This window comes from Prionailurus bengalensis, chromosome B4, assembly GCF_016509475.1.
Source record: "Prionailurus bengalensis isolate Pbe53 chromosome B4, Fcat_Pben_1.1_paternal_pri, whole genome shotgun sequence".
Lineage (NCBI taxonomy): Eukaryota > Metazoa > Chordata > Mammalia > Carnivora > Felidae > Prionailurus > Prionailurus bengalensis.
In genome coordinates this window covers 76889026-76912110 of record NC_057358.1, presented here as the reverse complement: position 1 = coordinate 76912110, position 23085 = coordinate 76889026, and the positions used below count along the sequence as shown (strand labels likewise).

Genomic DNA, 23085 nt, shown 5'->3' with positions numbered 1-23085 from the left:
TATCCCTGCCTTGAGGACATTCAAAGTCAACTCAGAGAGACACCCACACAAACAGGTGATTATATGTGGAAAGAACAATGATGGTACCTGTACAAAGTATACAGAAGAGGACTGAAGACAGGAGAGTTAGGTAAAACTGCTAGACATCCAGACCTTTGGAGGCAGAGAGTCTAGCACAGCACAGAAAGGAAGGAAGTAAAAGCAGTGCATGTACGTGTGTGTGTGTGTGAGTGTGTGTGTGTGTGTGTGTGTGTGTGTGTGTAAACCACTTTGTTGCTGGTAGAATACAAAGAATAAGCAGGATATGGCAAGAGAGAAGACTAGCAAAGATAGGCTAGGTCAAAAAGAATCCTAAATGGCATGCTAAAGAACTTGTATTTTATTTTGTATGTGATAGAGGATAATTGAAACATTCCTAACAAGGGAAGTAAAATGCCACTAATATGGAAGGTGGATTTAAGGCAAGTAAAACTTCATGCAGAGGCATAAATTAGGGCCAGATGGCATCCACCCAAAAGTTTTGAAGGAGTATAAGGGTATGTAATCAAATAACCAAATGCACAGTATTTCCTGTTGTCTGGAAGGGATTCTATGCTAGGGTGATATTTTAACACTAACTCCCATCAAGGAGGGGCATCCATGCCAGGCAATCTGGTGGAATCTGTAATAAAAGGAGAATCACTGCACTCTTGAAAAAGTGAAAACTGATAGACTAAAGGAAATATAAGTTTTGTAGGGAAATCAAACTTGTTTAATCTAGAATTCTTTGAGGAAACATTACATGGACAATGAGAAACTAAATAAATGATTTAAAGCTAGTTATATACATACACAAGAGGTTATAAAGCATCTACAAAGAAGAGAAACTTTAGATACATTATTGCATTTAACTTGTAGACAAGGAATCATTCAGGAAGTTCATCCTATTTGCCAAAGTTACACAGCTAGTAAGTAGTAGAGCTACTACATATGAATTCAAAAAGCTCATTTCCAAAGTCCTGTAAGTCTAAAGTACTATACTATATAGTATGGTGTAGTATAGAATGCTGCCTTGAAGTAGGAAACTATAATGATTTTATATCCAAATTTTAATCATGCTTTCTCTTAAACACAGACTTTGAAGTCGGGAACACCTTGGCTCAAATTTCCAGTTTTGAATCTCTCTGAGACTCAACTGTGCTGTTTGTAAAATGGATGTGATAATATTTACCTCGAAGAATGGTTGCAAAGATTAACTGAAATAATGTATTTTATTTTATTTTTAATAATGTATTTTAAATAATGAAACATTTAAATGTAAATTTTAAAACATAAATACAATTTCTAACACAATGATCGACACATAGTGGATGCTCAGTAAGTGTAAAGCACCTTCCCTTGGATTGTGATGCTATATCAAATACTGTAAAAAATATTCCTTAGGAGGGAGGCGAGATTTTATCAATACAAGTGGAATTTTCTAAGAGAGTGGGAACAAAAGGTAAGAAGATTTGAATGGCCATGATTCTAGAGAGGGCATTTTAAATAATTAGATACTTCAGCAGTTACTACTAGACTCAGTGTTTACATTAATAAAATTAATTATCTTTAAAAAGCCATGAACAGGGGCGCCTAGGTGGCTCAGTCGGTTAAGCGTCCGACTTCAGCTCAGGTCACGATCTCGTGGTCTGTGAGTTCGAGCCCCGCGTCGGGCTCTGGGCTGATGGCTCAGAGCCTGGAGCCTGTTTCCGATTCTGTGTCTCCCTCTCTCTCTGCCCCTCCCCCATTCATGCTCTGTCTCTCTCTGTCTCAAAAATAAATAAACGTTAAAAAAAAATTAAAAAAAAAAGCCATGAACAATAGGGGAGCCTGGGTGGCTCAGTCGGTTAAGCTTCTAACTTTGACTCAGGTCATGATCTCACGTTCATGAGTTTGAGCCCCATGTTGGGCTCTGGACTGACAGCTCAGAACCTGGAGCCTGCTTCAGATTCTGTGTCTCCCTTCCTCTCTGCTCTTCCCCCACTCACTCTCTGTCTCTCTTTACCTCAAAAATAAATAAACATGAAAAAAATTTTTACAAATCCATGAAAAATAATTTCTCTAAGCGTGAAATGAAACTATGAACTTTCTGAAGTTTCCAAGAATTCATTACTGAATTATGATTTTAATATGAAGTTTAAATGTGATTTCAATAAGGAAGAATTATGGAGAAAATCTAAAAGACTGTGTGAATAGACAGAAAAATAGTAGGAAAGATCTGGTGTGAAAACCAAGGTTTATTGGAGAGATATAATGCATAGCATAGTGATTACAGTCAACAATATTGTATTATAAACTTAAAGTTGCTCAAAAACCAAATCTTGATTGCTCCCCCCCCAAAAAAAAAGATACTTATGGGATGTGATAGAGGTGTTAGCTAAGGTTACAGTGGTAATCATATTGCAATATAAATGTATCAAATCAACACATTGTCCACCTTAAACTTACACAATGTTATGTCATTTGCATCTCTTATATATACAGCATATAACCATTATATATATGTGGGAACAATGTTATTTGTAGGAAAGGATATGGTAGGCATTCTGTAATGCGTGTAGAGAAATGATTAAAAACATGTGTAATAAGGATGGTTATAGGAGCAAAAAAATCGTAAGATATGAGAAAAATAAGGCTACTGGAAAATAATTAAAATTAACCAATTAATATGGAGTTAACACATTTATGTATTAAATAATCCATATATATAGTATGTTCTGAGTTACTAATTATAGCCCACAAGAGACCTAAGAGTTATTCTGTGTGTGTGTGTGTGTGTGTGTGTGTGTGTGTGTGTGTAAAATACATATATTCAGAAGAATATCTGCAATGGGTTATCATTGCCTACCCTCCTCACCCCACCCCCCAAAATCCAAACTTCTTAATGTGCCTTTTATGATCTTTCAGAAGCCAGCAATTTCAGTATTGTCCTCCACTGTATCCTTTCACAGATCTATGGTCTAAAAGTCTCGGAATACTCACCACTCCCAAAATATAACTCATTTTCTTGCCTTTGTTTGTAGTATTCCCCCGATTCCTCCTCCTCTTTCCCTAAACTTTAGTGACAGAAAGATTTACCTGAGAATTTGTTTAAAATACTGATCCTGAATCCTACAAGATTTTGATTCAAGAGGTCTAGGAAAGCACCCTGGAATCTACATTTTCAATAAGCACCACCACCACCCCATCACCCTGCCCAGATGATCAGTTCAGGTGATCAAAGTCCACATTTTGAGAAATATTGGTATCGTGGAAAGAGAAAAGATCTGGGTTTGCTTCCCCAATCTATTAATTATGTAACTTCGAAAAATTACTTAACTTTGCTCAGATTGCTTTTCCTCTCCTATAGAACAGAGATGGCAAAACACTATCTGTTTAAGAGACACAAACTTGGTGGTATGCATTATAGTAGAGTATATTTTTATGACTGTTCCTCAAGATCCTATGTAACAACTTCCTATGAGGTCTTCTTTATTCCTCGTTAGTATGAATTACGCTTTCCTTTGTGCTCAAATAGCATGTTTATAAATAAATAAATAAATAAATAAATAAATAAATAAATAAACAAACAAACAAATAACATTTTAGAGAGCGTGCAAGTGGGGGAGAGGGGCAGAGAGAGAAGCTTAAGCAGACTCCACAGGTGGAGCCTGATGCAGGGCTTGATCCCACCCACAACCCTGGGATCATGACCTGAGCTGGAATCAAGAGTCAGACACTCAACCGACTGAGCCACCCAGGTGCCCCAGCATTTTTATATTTCTGTTTAGCCTTATTTCATTCTATTTGACACAGTTAATTTATTAGTCTCCTATTCTGGCTTGTAAGTGCTTTTAAAGGCAAGGACACTGTCTTTCTCATAACTGTATCGAGTACCTTCTATAGGTCTTATCAGTACTAAAGTTTTAACATAATAATAAACAACACTACTGTAACACTAAAAAACTCCAGAGTTAATGAAAACTTGACCATCATATAGTTTTTTTGAAAGTTTAGTCATGTAACGAACCAGATTAAGGTCTCATTAAGCAAGCCTCCCACCCCTATCACATCCCTCTCTATTTACTACTGATGAGAACTGAAAGTAACTAGGTTCAGGTTTGCTTAAATTAGGATCAGTAGTTATACCGATCTCACTCTTGTTAATTTTTTTTTTCAAGAAACAACCTAATCAGGCGATTACAAGTGATCAAAAACACCGGGAAAGGTTATGAAACCCGGAACCTCTACATAATGCTGAGCAGAATTGATGAGTACCAGAAAAAGGTGATGCAGGTCTGGACCAACAAGCAGAAGTCTTTAGAGCAGAAACGGAATCAGTGCCTGAGGAAAATGATATTCCTATTTAGCCAGGTATCTTGTTTTCTATTCCCTCTCCCAGTGTGTTGTAAGAAAAATGAAAGTGGTAAGCTTTGAAAATAACATTTACCTGGAGATGTGTATATTAGTTTCCTAGAGCCGCTGTAACAAGTTACCACAAACTTGATGCCTTAAGACAACAGAAATATATTCTCTCTGTTCTGGAGGAGAGTTTGTGGAATCAAGATGTTGGCACGGCTGGTTCCTTCTGGAGAAATTTGTTCCGTGCCTCTCTCCTAGATTCTGGTAGCTGTCAACAACCCTTGGCATTCCTTGGCTTGTAGCTGCATAGATCCAGTCTCTGCCTCTGCCTTCTCATGGCCTTCTTCCCAATGTGTCCTATATCTTCTTTTCTGTCTCTTATAACACCATGTATCATTGGATATAGGACCCACCTGATTAATCCAGGATGATCTCATCTTGAGGTCCTTAATTACATCTGTAAAGACCCTTTTTTCCAAATAAGGTCACATTCACAGATTCTGGGTGAATATATCTTTTGAGGGGTTTACCATTCAAGCCAGCACACCATGACCTCAGTGAAAACTCTTAAATTGACAACAGGGATGCTGACTGGACTCCCTACATGGGAAAAGATTAGAATTGGAGAGACTTCTAGAAATGCTCAACTCCTTCCTAGTCAACCCACATCTACCAGTCTCTAGATATAAAACCTCTTAAGTCACCACTCTCCAACAGATTCATGATGGTTACTTTTCTCCTCAAAACTATCAGAAAGCAAATTTTAATAGCATGAGTCAATAAAGGAGATAAGAGTTTACTGAACTTGCTTACATAGCACCACACACAGAATCTGATCCTGTTAAACTCTGGCAAACACTCATTATGTCCCAGAGCCCCTCTGAGATAACCATTAGTATGTTTTTGGGGGTGACAGTGGCCTTCCAGAAATTACAGGGCTGAGATTAGAATTATTTGTTCTGGGACTACATGCTCAAAATGGAGTTCTGGAACATTCTTGGAGTTCTAGGACTATTTTATATCTATATATCTTTTTCTTTCACTAAATTCATTTATAAAATTACTTGCTACTTTTTTTTTATTTTTTTAATCTTTATTTTTGAGAGAGAGACACAGTGTGAGCAGGGGAGGAGCAGAGAGAGAGGGAGACACAGAATCCGAAGCAGGCTCCAGGGTCTGAGCTGTCAGCACAGAGCCCAACACGGGTCTTGAACTCACCAGCTGCGAGATCATGACCTGAGCCAAAGTCAGATGCTCAACCTACCGAGCCACCCAGGCGCCCCATATATTTTTTTTAATGTTTATTTATTTTTGAAGGAGAGAGACAGAATGCAAGCGGGGGAGGGACACACGCACACACACACAGTCCGAAACAGATTCTTTTTTTTTTTTTTTTAATTTTTTTTTTCAGCATTTATTTATTTTTGGGACAGAGAGAGACAGAGCATGAATGGGGGAGGGGCAGAGAGAGAGGGAGACACAGAATCAGAAACAGGCTCCAGGCTCTGAGCCATCAGCCCAGAGCCCGACGCGGGGCTCGAACTCACAGACCGCGAGATCGTGACCTGGCTGAAGTCGGACGCTTAACTGACTGCGCCACCCAGGCGCCCCTCGAAACAGATTCTAGGCTCTGAGCTGTCAGCACAGATCCTGATGCGGGGCTTGAACCCATGAGCCGTGAGATCATGAGCTGAGCTGACGTCGGACACTTAACCAACTGAGTCATCCCGTTGCCCCAAATTACTTGCTACTTTAAAAGATACAGATTTCTCATCATAGCCTGATCCAAATTAGACATAACTTTCCAGGACAGCTACTTTTTAAATATCAAACCTCTTTGATTAAAAAAAAAAAAAAAAGGATGGGGCGCCTGGGTGGCTCAGTCGGTTGGGCAGCCAACTTCGGCTCAGGTCGTGATCTCACGGAATGTGAGTTCAAGCCCTGCGTAGGGCTCTGTGCTGACAGCTCAGAGCCTGGAGCCTGCTTCAGATTCTGTGTCTCCCTCTCTCTCTGACCCTCCCCTGTTCATGCTCTGTCTCTCCCCGTCTCAAAAATTAAAAAAAAAAAAATTAAAAAACAAAAAGGATATTTTGGACAGTTTTTGGTTTAAAAAACATGGCCAATGTAGATGGAATAAAGCAAAATGAGCTGGCGGTGTCAAGAAGTGTCTAATAGGAATCACAACATCTAGAGCGCTTCAGAGGATGAATAAGGGTCTGTGATCAGGGAATGCAGGATCTAGATGATGAGGTGATTATTAAGGCAGAAGAAGGGAGAGGGAAAAGCAAAGGGGAGAAGAGGGTACAAGTGAATAAATGCCTTACAACGCTCAAGAGTTTGGTTCTGCTAACAGATCGTGCAGGTTCAAATCAGCCTCACCATATATTAGCTACGAGACTTTGGGCAAGATCTAAAATTTTCTGAGCTTCAGATCTCTATGTGTAAGACAAAGGTAACAACAGTACCCACCGCCACATAAGGTTGTTGTAAATGCCAAATGAGTTAATATATAAAAAGCATGTGACATTCAGTAAGTATTCAGTAGGTGTTATCATTAGCTTTGCATAGCGCTTCACAATATATGGGGTGCTGCCATAATACATATTATCTTATACAACACTCACAGCAACCCTGTGTCATTATCCTTGTTTTAGAAATAGGGAGAAAGAGGTTAGATAAAATTAGCAACTAACCGAAACTCACAAAGCTAGGAAATTGGAGGGGTAGGACTATAGCTTATGCAGGCTTTTATATAACATAGGTGCCTCCTCTGCAATTTTGTGTTGGAGGTGAAGGTGTGTTTAGGAGGAAGGGGGAAAGAGGATGGAGGAAATGGATTTGTAAATCCATGGAAAAGAAGAGTCACCGTTTAGCTAGAGCCAGCTCAGATCTTCCTAAAGACTCTTACTTTTTCTCCCCATGGTTTCCTTTTCTGATTTATTTATTTTTAGCTTCAACAGACGTATAGATTGAATCTTAGTCAACCTATCCCTTGCATCATCGACAAAAAGCAGATACCTGCCTCTACCAAATCTGTTCAACAATCATTCCTAGAGCTGCTAATAGAAGAAGACAGAAAGTCTGACACATTGAAGAAATTTCGGTATGTGGTAGGAAAGACTGACATTAAACCTTCTTTGGACGACATGTGGGACCTCTTGCTTTTTTTTTTTCCTGTCCAAGAGCTTCTCCTTCCCCTCAATTATGATGTGGTGCAGTGGAGAGTCTAAGGTAGTATTACTTTTCTTAGCTAATTTAACAAGAGGTTTACTTACATATATTTCTACTTGAATATTTAACATCTAATTTTGAGTTCCTTTTTTTAAAAACTGATGCTGGTCTGCTCCTTGCCTGCTCTTTTCCAGGGGTGATGTAGGTCCAGTTTTCTTTTTAGTGACTCCCCTTCATAACAATTTCAAGACTGGGGCTCTCTTGCCCCTACAGGTGACATGACAATAATGGTCCTGGAGGGAGACAGACTGATGGCATCCTTTCCTTATAATGTTTGGGTGCCTCATCTCACATGCATGCGCTTACTCCAAAGATTCAACTAGGAGTTTAATTTTCCATGTCATTAATTGTGAATGCTAAAGACTTTAACTAAATCATTGGATGAAGCAGAACTTTTTGAATAAAGTGTTAGAATTCTTTTCCCATACTTTTGAGCTTATATCTAACTGAATCATAACTAGTGTCAATAGATTTTTTCAGATGAAAGGTTAATTTCATTAATCATATGAGGACATACATTTATAGATTTGTGGAACATTTGTTAATTTGTGATATTCTACTTGAATGTGAATTGTTTTATTTTTGCCCACTTAATTCAGTTCGACTTTAAATTTAAATTAAATTAAGTTAATAAAGCTGGTCTTGCTAAAAAATGAAGCTTAGTCTTTTTTTTTTTCAAAAAAAAATTTTTAATGTTTATTTTTGAGACAGAGAGAGAGAGAGCATGAACAGGGGAGGGTCAGAGAAAGAGGGAGACACAGAATCTGAAACAGGCTCCAGGCTCTGAGCTGTCAGCACAGAGCCGGATGCGGGGCTCGAACTCACGGACCGCGAGATCATGACCTGAGCCGAAGTCGGCTGCTTAACCGACTGAGCCACCCAGGCGCCCCCCCTTTTTTTTTTTTTTCCAAAAAAATTTTTTTAACGTTTATTTTTGAGACAGAGAGAGGGAGAGCATGAACAGGGGAGGGTCAGAGAAAGAGGGAAGCTTATTCTTTATTATGAAACAAATTATTTTAACACAGAATGAAGAAACTTAGGTTACTTTTTTCCTGTTTTCCTTTTTTTTTTTTTTTTTTTTTTTTAGAGAGAGAGAGAGAAGGTAAGAGCTTTTGGAAGGAAGGGGGAAAATGTTGATGGGAAAAAAATAGTCTCGATATGGTTTACATATTCTATGAAGCTAAGAAGGTAGTTTTAAAATAGATCACTAGGTGAAGTCATGGAAATGGAAATGCAGCTTTTGGTGAAGAAAAAAAAAGCTATTTTAGCAAATTCTGCTGTTTTAATCTCTCTCTCAGTCAAAGTGGGCGTAACTAATGTTCTTCAGTGCCAGAGAGGGCATCATAGGACAAGGTGGTGGTGAAGAGAAAAGGGGAGAATAAGAGTCATACATTTTGATTGAATATGGAGCTCAGGAGAGTTTGGTGCTTCCAGTTAGTGCTCTCTGGTTCTTTAGACAAGAAGACCAAATGGAAGCCATCTGGAATGCTGATCTGTCGACTTCAAGCTACCCAGTAACAGAGAAGACATCAATACATTCACTCTGGGCCCAGCTGGGTGGGTACCCAGATATTCCTATGCTACTCCAGTTAGATGTTCAATCTACCTTCAGAAAATCTCTTGGATCCATTAAATCACAGTAAGTTAAGGACTGGGAGAACTCTGGTAATTGGGCCTTTGGTCATATACCTTCTGTTTCCCTACCTTGACCTTACCTTATAGCACCAGGGAATTACCAAAAGTAGGTGCTTGGTGTAAAGTTAGACATTACCTTTTCCAGGATGCTGTATTAACAGAAGTATACAGTATGTAACCATTTGAATCTTTTTTCACTTAGCATAACTCCTATGAAATTCATCCATGTTTTTATGTGTATTATTAATTCATTCCTTTTTATTTACTGACTAGTATTATTCCATTATAGGCTGTACCACATTTTTTAATTCATTCATCAGGTGAAAGACATTTGAGTTGTTTCCAGTTTGGAGCCATTATAAATAAAACTGCTATAAAAATTCATATACAGGTTTTGGGGTGAATGTAAGTTTCTACTTCTCTTAGATAAATACCCAGGAGTGGGGTTGATGGGTTAGATAAGCATATGTTTAACTTTTATAAGAAATTGCCAAGCTTTTTTCCAAAGTGACTTTTCATCTCTGTATTTATTCAGTGGGGCTAGTTCTTGTCCTGCCTCTGGATGAAAACCTAGATGGTTCTATGACATTTCCGGTAACTTTTCAGTACTATGTTTATCTGGTTAGTAAAATGTCCAGAACCATGTACAAGTAAAACTTGGATTTTATTTTAAAGTTGAGGTTTCTCCTCTCTTCCAGCTAAGACTATTTATTACAACTTAGAGTCAGAGAAGGAGGATATGAACAGCTGCTTTTTTCTGCCCTACTGCTTCTCACTTTCCCAGCTTGCTACTATGGGACCTTTTAGGAATTAGAGGTCTTGGAAGGAAGAAGAGAGGGGGTAAATGGAAAGTTCTTACTATCACTGTTGCATTTTCTAACATCAGTGCTTCCTGGATGTGGCAGATTTTTAAAGCTGACTCATGAGGTACTTTGATTAGTTCCTTGGAGATCACCATCACTGAAGATGTCTTATCTGCAGATTTCTTGATCTTGTCAAATATAGTTTTATCCCAACTGGTTGTTTACATCTGTGATACTTCCAGCTTCTCTCTGCTGAGATGTGTTTGCATATTTAGGCACCCCTTGCAGACAGAACCCATGACAGCCCTATGCCATCTTTCTTGGGTATACATATGCATAGATGTGGCCCACATCTAGTCTACTGGAAACAGTGGGCCTTTCTTTGTCCAAGTAAACTCTGAGGTTGAAGGCTTATCCCAATGCAGCAGCAGCCTCTTCTTTGCTATTAGTACAGCTAGCCAATCAATCACTGCCTTAGCTTTTTTTTAGGTATTGAATCAGGCCCCATTCTATTGGACCTCCAAAACGCTGTGATAAGTTCTTGGAGTGGAGAATGGGTAGGCATGCTCTCAAAATCCTCTTCTCCTTGACCATTTCATACTCTGAGTATGAGTTAGAAGGTTAAGAGTCAGTTTAATTAATATTCAACTTTATCCAGTCAACCTGAATTTAATCTGACCACTTTTCCATTGTGCTTTGTCAAAACTTTCACTTTGATATTCTACCACATACAAAATATGTATTAGGAGTCTCTAACTTGTTTAGTTAGATGCCTGAAAATGTTCAGAGTAAGAGGTGCTGAAAACAGTGAAAAAAATTAAGACATTATAGGAAATAGGAGAACTGAAGTCTTGGAATTTTGCTATTTTTCACTAAAAATAGAAATATAGACAATATACACTTTAAGACATCTTAAGTTAGTAATAATGGGCACTATATGATCAGTTACTACTTGCCATGCTCCCTTTTTTTTCCTCACTAGAATCTCTTCAAGGTCTTCCTCCCCCCAAAAGGATTATATTTATTTTACTCTGTGAAAATTAAAGTACAAACCAAGAGAATTTCTTTCCCTCTGGTTTTAGTTATTTCTACCACTCCTTAGAGCTCAATTTAAACAATTATTCTTTCTGATCTGTCTTCTCTAATTCTTCCTATGTGCTCCCATAGCATCTTATAATTAAATAGTATCCTAGCACTTACCATTCTATATTGTGCCTCATTATTTTCCTCCCCTGATTTCAGACATGTTTTGGAGAAATTAGCTGCCTTTGTGCTGAACTGCCACTACCTTTGCTCTGCCTGCTTTCCTTTCAAAAATATTTATGGACTACTTACTACGTGCCAGGTACTATACCTAGGCACCGAGATACAATATGTGGGAAGGGCTCAAGAGATCATAGATGACAGGAAGAAGGAAAAATTTGTGCAAAATCTAGGGTCAATACCATATTGCTTCTTTTTGCTTTATCTCCTTAAAAAAACAGCAACAAAAACTAAACTAAACTAAATAATATTTCCCCCTACTCCTTAGTTCCCTTTCTTCCTATTTCCAACAGAGGTGACTAGAACTAAGATTTTTTTTCTCTTCCTGTCTGGATGTGTTATGTGATGCTTGGAGCTACTGCAATCTTTGGCAACCCTGAGGTGATAACCACAAGATAAAAAGACAATACACCAGGAATTACAGAGAAGGAAAATAAATAAAACCCTGTCCCTGATGACATCTAATTGCTAGAACAACCCTGACTATACATGCCTCTGGGCTTTTGTTAAGTGAGCCTTTGTTTGGTCAAGGATTCTGTTGCTTATAGGCATGGGAGTTTGAAAAGAATGTGTAACCTGCTATTGTTGGATAAAGTAGTCTAGAGACATCAATTATATCCATTTGATTAATGGTGCTGTTGAGTTCAACTATAACCTTAATAATTTTCTGCCTGCTGTATCTGTCCACTTCTGATAGAGGAATGTTAAAGTCTCCAACTACAACAGAGGATTCACCTGTTTCTCCTTGCAGTTCTATCAGTTTTTGCCTCATGTAGTTTGATGCTCTGTTGTTAGGCAAAACAGTAAGGATTATTATGTCATCTTGACATATTGACCCCTTTATCATTATAAAATACCCTTCTTTGTCCCTGATAGCTTTCCCTGCTTTAAAGTCTAGTCTGTCTTAAATTAATATAACTACTCCTTTCTTTTGATTAGTGTTATCATGGCATTTTTTCCCTTCCATTTACTTTTAACCTACATATCTTAATATTTAAAGTCAGTTTTTTATAGACAACATATATTTGGGTCTTGTGTTTGGATCCACTCTGATAATCTCTGTCTTTTAATTGGCATATTTAGATCATTAACGTTTAAGATGGTTATTGATATAGTTGCATTAATATCTACCATATTTGTTACTGTTTTCTATTTATTGCCCTTGTTCTTTAGTCTTTCATACTTTTCCTGCACTTTTTAGTTTTGAGATTTTATAATTCCATTTTATCTCCTTTCTTCATTTAAACTTTTTTCATTACTTTTTCAAGTTGCTGCCCTAGACTTTGCACTATACATTTACAACAAACCCATGCCTACTTTCAAATAACACTATACTGCAAGTGCCTTATAATAACAAAATATTCCTAATTCTTCTCCCACTCCATCCCTTGTATCATTTCTGTCGTCCATTTAATCTATACATTAGCATGCATATATCATTGAATACATTGTTATTATTACTATTTTGCACAATTTGTTATCTGTTAGACCAGTTAAGAAAAATAAAACCTTTTATTTTTATTTATTGCTTCTCAAATGCTCTTCCTATCTTTATGTAGATCCAAATTTCTGATTTATATCATGTTCCTTTTTTCTGAAGAATGTCCTTCAACACTTCTTGCAAGGCAGATCTACTGGCTATAAAATTCTCTCAGTTTTTGTCTGAGAAAGTCTGTATTTTTTTCTTCACTTAAAAATTTTTGCAGGGTACAGAATTCTAAGTAGGTAGTTTTTCTCTAAACACTTAATTTTTTTAATGTTTATTTATTTTTGAGAGAGAGAGAGAGACAAGTGCAAGCAGGGGAGGGACAGAGAGGGAGGGAGGGAGGGAGACACAGAATCCAAAGCAGGCTCCAGGCTCTCAACTGTCAGCACAAGAGCCCAACGTGGGGCTTGAACCCATGAACCCATGAGATCATGAACTGAGCCCAAGTCAGACTTTTAACTGACTGAACCATCCAGGCACCACTCTCTCAACACTTTAAACATTATACTGCTTTCTCTTGCTTGCACGGTTTCTGAGAAGTTGGATGTACTTTTTATCTTTGCTGCTCTGTAGGTAAGGTGTTTTTTCCTTCTGATTTCTTTCAAGACTTTTACCTTAAATATGATATGCCTAAGTGTGACTTTTGGGGCATTTATCCTACTTGGTATTATCTGAGTTTCCTAGTTCTGTGATTTGGTGTCTGACATCCATTTGGAGAAATGTTCCATCATTATTGCTTCAAATATTGCTTCTGTTCTTTTCTATCTTTTTCTGGTATACCCATTATATGTATGTTACACCTTTTGCAGTTGTCCTCCAGTACTTGGATATTCTGTTTTCTTCAGTCTTTTTCTTCTTTGTTTTTCAGTTTTGGAAGTTTCTTTTTTTTTTTTAATGTTTTTATTTATTTATTTATTTTAGAGAGAGACAGAGTGAGTGGGGGAGGGGCAGAGAGAGAGAGAGAGAGAGAGAGAGAGAGAGAGAGACAGAATCTGAAGCAGGCTCCAGGCTCTGAGCTGTCAGCACAGAGCCTGATGCGGGGCTCAAACTCATTAGCCGTGAGATCATGACTTGAGTTGAAGTTGGCTCATTCGAATGAGCCACCCAGTGCCCAGTTTTGGAAGTTTCTATTGGCATATCCTGAAACTCAGAGATTCTTTTCTGAGCCATATCCAGTATATTAATAAGGCCATCAAAGATATTCTTCATTTCTGTTAGTGTTTTTGATCTCCAGCATTTCTTTCTGGTTTTTTCTTAGAATAGCCATCTCTCTGCTTACAGTATCTGTCTATTCCTGCATGTTGTATACTTTTCCCATCAAAGTACTTAGCATATTAATTATCCTCATTTTAAATTCCAAGTGTAATAATTCTAATACCCCTACCATATCTGACTCTGATTCTGATGCTTGTTCAGTCTCTCCTGTGTTTTTTGCCTTTTAGTATGCATTGTAATTTTTGTTAAAATCCAGACATGATGTACTAGGTGAAAGGAACTCTGGCAAATAAATAAGACTTTAATGGTGTGATATAAGGTATGGAAGAATGGGAAACATTGTATAGTCCTGTGATTAGGTCTTAGTCTTTTGAAAAGCCTATGCCTCTTGTCTGTGAACTTCACCAGTGCTTCTTAATATCCTTCACTCCCACCTTTGGTGTCACAGGATGGATAGAGGGAACTGGAATTGGGTATTTCTCTTCTCTCACAAAGAAGGCTAGAGTTGACTGGAGTTGGGTATTTTCCTTCCTCCAAATAAGTTAGGTCCTGATGAAACCCTACGCTTTGGTTAGGCTTTGGTAAAATAGTCTCTCTCAAGGGCAGACCTTGTTAAGAAGAACAAGATGCTCTGGTATATTTCAAAATGGTTACTTTACCCATCCCCCTGAGAGAAACATCAGGAAATTTTTCTCCAATCTTCACTGTGAGGACATGGTAGTTTCTGGAGGTCCCTTTTACTGGGTCCTCCTGGAAATTTTAATTCTCAGACTTGTCCGTACTGAGCTTCCAGCAATTCATCAATTAAAGTTCAGGTTTTTTACCAGGCACTGGATCCTGCAGAAGTGTCTGCTCATGGGTTTTGGCTCCAGTAAGTTGTGATTCTCTGTATTGCCTGTCCCTCCAATTTGCAGGGCAATGGTTTTCCCTGTGACCTCATTTCTCTGAATGTAGGTTGTTAGGATGGAGTAGCAACTTCTTGCATGTATTCCTCAACAAATTCCAATGCACTTACTTTTTGGTTGCAAAATGGGCTCATACTTGACATGTTTTTTTAAATCTGTTTAGTGTTTCACTTAACAGTACATCTTTAAATTTTTTCTATGTCAGTATAGACTTACATCATCATTTTTATTGATTGCATGATGCTCATTGTATAGTTCCATCACAATTTATTGAACTGTCTGCCTACTGATGGAAATTTGAATATTCTTCAACATTACAAACAATGCTGCAGCAAATATCCTCACATAAGTTTGCATAGTTGTATGATGATTTCCCTATAAAAATGTCATTAAAATAATATTAATTTTCTTCCAATTACAAAAGTAAAGCATGATTATCATAGAAAATTTGGAAAAGAGCAAGAAGTCCATGCCCAGAAATAACCATTGTTAACACTTAAGTTCTAACTTTAGGTGTAAGAAGACTGTCTAATAAGTAATAAGCTATTGCCAAGCTCTGCTCTTCCTGGGAGACATTCTGCCTTGTCAAAGTGACTTTTATAAATATAGATTACATATCAATTTTACTAGTTTAACTTTGGGAGTTCTGGAGGCACTCTTATTTTCCTTATGAATCATCTATATTCCTATAAATGTATTTAAGAGCAATTTGTAATAAGATTAATTTTCTTGTCTTGTTTCCAGGTTTAAGAAGATTCCCAAGTGACTGTAAAATTAAATACAAGCATGTTGAAAGTAAATTTCAAAGTTACAGTAGAATTCCTGTTTTGCTTTCTTTCATGTACATGCATTGCTTTACCTACTCTGTGCTTTTACATTCTGCCTATAGTTCTTTAGGTTAAACATCTTCACTTCCAGACTATTAACATGACCACTCAAGAAAGAATATCCTCCTCTAGATTACTGGAAACACAAAGCTTCAACAAACACTGTGGTAGGCTGTCATAAAAGGGACATAATATGGCCCCTCACATGATGGCAAAGTAGCACAGTCTACCTCCCAGAACCTAAACCCAAAGATGCCTCAGAAATAAGAAATGAATGGATATAAAAGAAGAAGAAGAAGAAGAAGAAGAAGAAGAAGAAGAAGAAGAGGAAGAAGAGGAGGAGGAGGAAGAGGAGGAAGAGGAGGAAGAGGAAGAGGAGGAGGAGGAGGAAGAGGAGGAGGAGGAAGAGGAGGAAGAGGAGGAGGAGGAAGAGGAGGAAGAGGAGGAAGAGGAAGAGGAGGAAGAGGAGGAAGAGGAGGAGGAGGAGGAAGAGGAGGAAGAGGAGGAGGAGGAGGAGGAAGAGGAGGAGGAAGAGGAGGAGGAGGAGGAGGAAGAGGAGGAGGAGGAGGAGGAAGAGGAGGAGGAAGAGGAGGAGGAGGAAGAGGAGGAGGAGGAGAAAACCAGCAGAAACCCCTGGAGAGTCAAAAGGTGATTATGATCTGGTAAAGAAGGGAAATAGTAGCCTGGGACAGAGGAAAGCCAGGCTTCCAACGTGGGGAGTGGATTTGTGGAGAAATTTTGAATTGGGCTCTTTTCTACTCCCCCTCCCAACACTGCCCATACTTACATCATTGCCTTCCCTAGCAGATTCATAGGGAAACACTATGTAGGGTTTAAAAAAAAAAAGGCAAATGCTGGCTTAACCAACAAGCATCAACAGGTTTCTCCTACCCACCCCCCACCCCCAACCCATAGGCCTTCTTCCCATCCAGAGGACTAAATAATACATTCTTAGAAAAGAACGAAGCCTAGGGTAAGATACAGAGAGGTTTGCTAAAGGACAAAGCCTTCTGATAAGAATGACACACATGAGGATATTAAAGTTGGAACCCTGCTCATCAGAGGTGATACAAGCTAAGGTCCATGTTTTGATTCCTCCTACCCCTTTCTCCATCCATTACCTGCCAAGATAACTGATAATTGATACCCACGAGGAAAATGACCTCACAGGGAAAAATAACTAGAAAATGAGAAAGGCAATAAACTAAATATCCTACTCTAGATGACAAGAAAAAGTAGGATACATGCCAAATAAATGTCCCTAAAAGAGGATATTGATAACAAAGCAGAAACGATTATAAAGAAACAAGTATGGGGGGAGTCTGGGTGGCACAGTCGGGTGAGTGTCCAACTTGATTTCTGCTCAGGTCATGACCTCATGGTTCATGGGGTCAGGCTCTGTGCTGACAGTGTGGAGCCTGCTTGAGATTCTCTCTCTCTTTCTCTCTCTCTCTGCCCCTCCCCAGCTCTCTCTCTCTCACACACACACTCTCTCTCTCAAAATAAATAAACATTAAAAATTTTTTTAATAAATTTAAAAAAAGGTAACAAGTAGGATTACTGAATATTCAAACACAATTGAAATAAACTCATTGGATGACATAAACAGCAAAATGGACACAGCCCAAGATCAGGTCAAGAAACTTTTCCAAAAGACACTGAGAAGGAATTAGAGATAAAAGATATAAAAAACTAAGAAATATGGAGGCTAGATATAGAAATGACAGCATTTATATAACAGGAGTGCTAATAAGAGAGAAAAAAGTAAATGGAGGGAAGATGATTCATGAAAAAAAAGTGAGAGCTTCCAAAGAAAGGTTGCTATTGAAAGGCTATAAGGCTACAAATAAATAGAATTGATATGGGAAAATGCATACTTACTAATAGTTTAATGAAATTTAAGAATTCCAAAGGCAAAGAGAAAATTCTAAAGCCTCTCTGAGAAAAGCAGTTTATCCATAAAGAAAACAAATCAGAATAATGTGAGATGTCTCAAGAGCAACATTAGGGGAAGGTAAACAATGAAATATTCTTAAAATATTAAGAGCAGAAACTTTGACTCTAAAATTTTATATTTAGCTAACTTATCAATTAAATGTGAGGATACAATATTCTCAGACCTTCAAGGTCTCAGCAGATTATCATGAAGATCCCCTGAAAATATTCCTGGAGGAAGTAAGGTATCAAACAAACACTTTAGGAAATGCTATAAAATATAAAACAGTAAGAATGATAAAATACCCTTGTAAAGTATGTTGTCTAAAAAAGCATTTTACACACCACACACACACACACACACACACCAGATATAACAAAGTAGGGGACAGAGTGTAACCTCCAGAGGTAGGTAAGAGTGTATGTGTTAAAGTATTTGTACTACTAAAGGGGAAGATACAGAGAGATGTTGATAAGTTTCATAAATTAGGGAGAAAAATACAAGTAAAGGCCTTAATAAGTTAGGGATTACCAATGAAGAACAAATATAAAATGCATGCTTTTCTGGGATGCTTGGGTGGCTCAGTCAGTTAAGTGTCTGACTCTCTGTTTCTGCTCAGGTCATGATATCACTGTTTCATGGGTTTGAGCCCCATGTCGAGCTCTGCGCTGACAGTGCAGAGCCTACTTGGGATTCTCTTTCTCTCTCCTTCCCTCCCTCTACTCCTCTCCCACTCACACTGTCTCTCTCTCTCTCTCAAAATAAATAAATAAACATTAAATAAAATTAAAATAAAATGCATGCTTTTCAAACTCATAGATAAAATCGATTTATCCAAGGAAATGAATAAGAAGCAAAAAAAAAAATTAAAATGGAATAAAAGTTCTAACATAGAAATAATATATTAGTTAAACTTAAAATTCTCAGATTGAATTTTAAAAAATCTAGTGGAGTGCCTGTTTGGTTCAGTCGGTAGAGCATGCAACTCTTGATCCCAGTGTCACGAGTTCAAGCCCCACATTGGGCATGGAGCCTAACTTAAAAAAAGAAAAAAATCTAGGGGCACCTGGGTGGCTCAGTTGGTAAAAGGACCAACTCTTGATTTCAACTCAGGTCATGATCTCACAGTCATGAGATCAAGCCCCACATAGGGCTCTGCGCTGACAGTGGGAGCCTGCTTGGGATTCTCTCTCTCTCTTCTCCCTCTGCTCCTCCCCCTGCTCATGCACACTCTCTCAAAATAAACATTTAAAAAAAAGAAAAAAATCTAGCAATATAATGTCTACATGAGACACAGTTTTTTAAAGTTTATTTATTTTGAGGGGCGCCTGGGTGGCACAGTCGGTAAAGCGTCCGACTTCAGCCAGGTCACGATCTCGCGGTCTGTGAGTTTGAGCCCCGCGTCAGGCTCTGGGCTGATGGCTCGGAGCCTGGAGCCTGTTTCAGATTCTGTGTCTCCCTCTCTCTGCCCCTCCCCCGTTCATGCTCTATCTCTCTCTGTCCCAAAAATAAATTTAAAACGTTGAAAAAAAATTAAAAAAAAAAAGTTTATTTATTTTGAGAGAGAGCGAGTGCAGGAGGGGCAGAGAGAGAGAGAGAGAGAGAGAGAGAGAGAGAATCCTAAGCAGGCTCTGCGCTGACAGTGCAGAGCCCCAAAATGGGGCTTGAATTCACAAACCACAAGATCATGACCTGAGCCAAAATCAAGAGCCAGATGCTAAACCGACTGAGCCACCCAAGGCACCCCTGGAGACATTTAAAGGAAAGGTTGGGCAAGTTAAAACAAAAAGACGGGAAATGGCAACAATTAACCAAAAGAAAGCCAAGCATATGTTTAATATCAGGTCAAAAATAGAATTCAAGGCAAAAAGTATCACCAGAAGCAAAGGAAAACTATAGCTAAAGAACATGGAATATACAGAAAATATAATGCATCTCTATTAATACAGGTGCTTATTATGACATAACTTCAAAATATACAAAATAGTAGCTGACCCCTGCCTCTCCCTGCAGCCCTCTGATGATGTCGGTTTTAACTCCCATATCCCCCTCATCAGTTGGCCTGGAAATGAACTGGGGGTCTTACTCCTCAATGCCACTTCTAGATCATTCTTCCCTACTCTCTAATAATACTCAACTTTCAATCTCCTGTTACTATGCCATATACCCCCCCATTGCCTTCTCTGTTGCAGTCCTTTACCTCCTCTTTGTTTACTGTCACTCTGTCCAGTACTTCTGTCATAATCCCTAGCAATTTCAATATTCATTTAACTTTTTATAATACCTGACCTTGCAATGTTTTGATTTTTCTCCTTTGGTGACTTAATCCTCTAGCTATTAAGTCATACCCTCGACCTTGTCATTGCAAAAACAAAACGAAACAAAAATACCCTGCAACCAATCTGTAATTTCAGTTCCAAATAACTCATTCTGCAAACATCACCTCTTTACAGCTCATTCCCACTAGTATCCCAACTCCAACAATCCTCTGATCTTCACAGACCTTTTATTTCATCGATTCCACCATGTTCACAGTGTCCCTCATCCTTTCATGTCCTCAATTCCTTTGTAATCTACTTTAAATCATAGATAATTACAGTCAGATAGATTACATAATCTATCTGGTAGATAGATAGATAGATAATTATAATCAGTCCTTTGCATATGCTCTCAACTCAAACTCACTTATTCCTCTCTTGCTTCAAAGTACTCCTTGGTTGACCACAGTCCAGCTTAAATCAAATTTGCTCTGCCTGCTCGATACCTGCATCCTGGCAGCTGAATGTAGCTTAAGATAAACATTCAAATTTGCTGACTAGTCTTACATTAAATAATCATTAACCTCAACTGGCCCCATAATACTGCCTGGCAAACATACTATATTTCCTTAATCCATTTACTCTGACTTTGCTGGACAGGTTTTCTCCTATCGCCTTAAATTCCTGAGACTTTCCCTTTCATCTTCTTTCTTGGCTTATGACCAAGCTCCTCCTCTCACTGAGAAAATGGAAGCAATCATTATTAAGTCCACATACTTCTACCACATCTCTCTAACTATCTGCATTTGTACCCATATATCTACTTTCTCTCTTGTTACCTGTGGATGAAGTATCTCACTTCCATCTAATGCCAGCCCCTCACTTGTACACTAGATCTTATCTCCTCTTTTCTATTCAAGGACATTGCTTCAGCAATTCTCCCATCTCTCTCTGTACCATCAATTTTTCCTCTATAACATGATGTTATTTTTCTCAACTTTGAAAGCAAACAACTCTCTCTCTCTTAGATCCACTTCCTTCAACAGTCATTGCTCCATTTCTCCCTTTCTTTTCACGCCAAAATTCCTTTTAAAAATTACGTAAGCTAACTAATTTCTCTCCTCTCCTGAACCTACTCTAATCAGGTTTCTGCTTCTACTCCATCATCGAACTTGCTCCTAGCAAGGTCACCAACATCCTTCATACTGTTAGATCAAATGATCAGTTTTGAGGTCTTACTTGATATATCAGCAACATGTGAAACTATGGATCACTCTGTTTCCTTGAAATAATTTTTTCACATGGGTTCCAGGACATTGTACTCTCCTGGTTTGCCTCTTCTCTGGCCACCTTTATATCTTTTTGCTGGTTCCTTTTTATCTCCCTGCCCTCAAAATGTTGCAGTGGTTCAGAGTTTACTTCTTAGGCCTCTTGTCCTGTCTACACTCCCTTGATGGTCTCAGCCTTATGGCTTTAAATACCAATATATGGTATATACAATGCTGATGATTTCAAATTTATATCTCAGACTTTGCCTCTGAACTTTGCCCCTGAATTCTAGTCCTATATATCCAACTATCCACTTGATATCTCCACTTAGCTGAGCTCCTGATAGCAACAGACCTATTCCTTATGCTTTGTCCCTGATGATACTTTTTGCCTTGAATTTGTAGCTTCAATTCATCTTATATAAAATAGATACTTTGTTTCTGTTTTTCATTTTGTTTTGTTTTTGGTGTTTTCTGTTCATATTAGCCTGGAATACCTACTTATATTTCTTTCCATTTGTCTGTAGTCTTTCATTTTAAATATGTCTCTTATAGATAATATATTGTTAGACCTTAATTTTTAAATCCAGTCTGAGATCCAACCTGAGTTTCTGCCTTCTCATTGAGGGATTTAACTTATCAACATTTATTGTAATTTCAGTTATATTAGGATTTATTTTTGCCATCTTATAAAGATGAGTAAGATGGAAAACTCCCTAATGAGCTGATTAGGAAAAAGAGACTATTCAAATAATCAAATCACATAACGAAATCAAAAGAACTAGTACAGATACAACAGAGATAGAAAAGAATATGATGGTCAATTATAAGCTGATATACTAAAAGCTAGGTGATTTTTGGAAAATTATAAAATTCCAAGATTGGCAGAAAACATTAAAAATATGAACAGATTAAATACCTATAAACACATTGAATAGCAATTAAAGACCTTCCCCCCCTGGGGGGCAGGGGGACCTTAGGCTTATATGGTTTTACAGTGAATTTTACCAAGCTTTCAAGGGGCAGATAATCCCTTTGTCAATTAAATGTTCCAGAAAATAGGAAAAGGGAAAAAGCTGCATAATGATTTATTCCACAATCAGTACAAGAAAAGAGAATCATAACCCATGTTACTGATGAAAATAGGTTTTAAAAAATAAATGCAAAGAAATATTATCCAACTATGGCTTAACATGACAAAGCAATCAATGTTATTGACCGTATCTATAGATTAAAGGAGAAAAATCACATAATCTTTCCAAGAATTGTGGTATAATACACTTGATAAGGTTACACATTTGTATTTAAAATGTCTTCAGAAAAACAGAAATATTAATTCTCTATACTAGCAATAATGAACCAAAAATGGCAATACCATTCACAATAGTACCAAAAATTATAACATATTTAACAATTAGTTCACAAATGTGGCACAATATGTTTACCCTGAAAAAAATTTAAACTCTATTCAAGGATATAAAAGAAGATCTAAAAAAAAAAAAAATAAAGTATGTTCTTAGTTAAGACAACTTAGTAAAGATGTCAGTTCCTTGAAAAATAACCTATAAGTTCAAATCTTATTTTAAAGGGTGCCTGGGTGGCTCAGTTGGCTAAGGTTAAGCATCTGACGATTTTGTCACAGGTCATTATCTCATGGTTTGTGAATTCAAACCCTGTTCTGGCCGCTGTGCTGAAAGTGCCAAACATGCTTGGGATTCTCTCTCTCCCTCTCTTTCTCTTGTCCCTCCCCTACTTGCACTCTCTCTCCCTCAAAAATAAATAAATAAACTTAAAAAAAATTTTTTTAATGTTTATTTATTTTTGAGGGAGAGAGAGAGAGAGAGAGAGACAGAGCATGAGTGGGGGAGGGGCAGAGAGAGAGGGAGGCACAGAATCGAA

General features: G+C 37.9%; 1 protein-coding gene across 1 annotated transcript in view; it reads left to right on the top strand.

Annotated features, from left to right (window-relative positions):
• FAM186A (family with sequence similarity 186 member A) overlaps positions 1 to 9292 on the top strand; it is a 74886-nt gene extending 65594 nt beyond the window's left edge. Inside the window, exons 6-8 of the mRNA XM_043564262.1 lie at positions 4179 to 4371; positions 7311 to 7462; positions 9047 to 9292. Coding sequence (XP_043420197.1) covers positions 4179 to 4371; positions 7311 to 7462; positions 9047 to 9233 — 532 coding nt within the window. The 3' untranslated portion in view covers positions 9234 to 9292. The remainder of the gene's footprint in view (positions 1 to 4178; positions 4372 to 7310; positions 7463 to 9046) is intronic.
• Positions 9293 to 23085: the final 13793 nt, after the last annotated feature.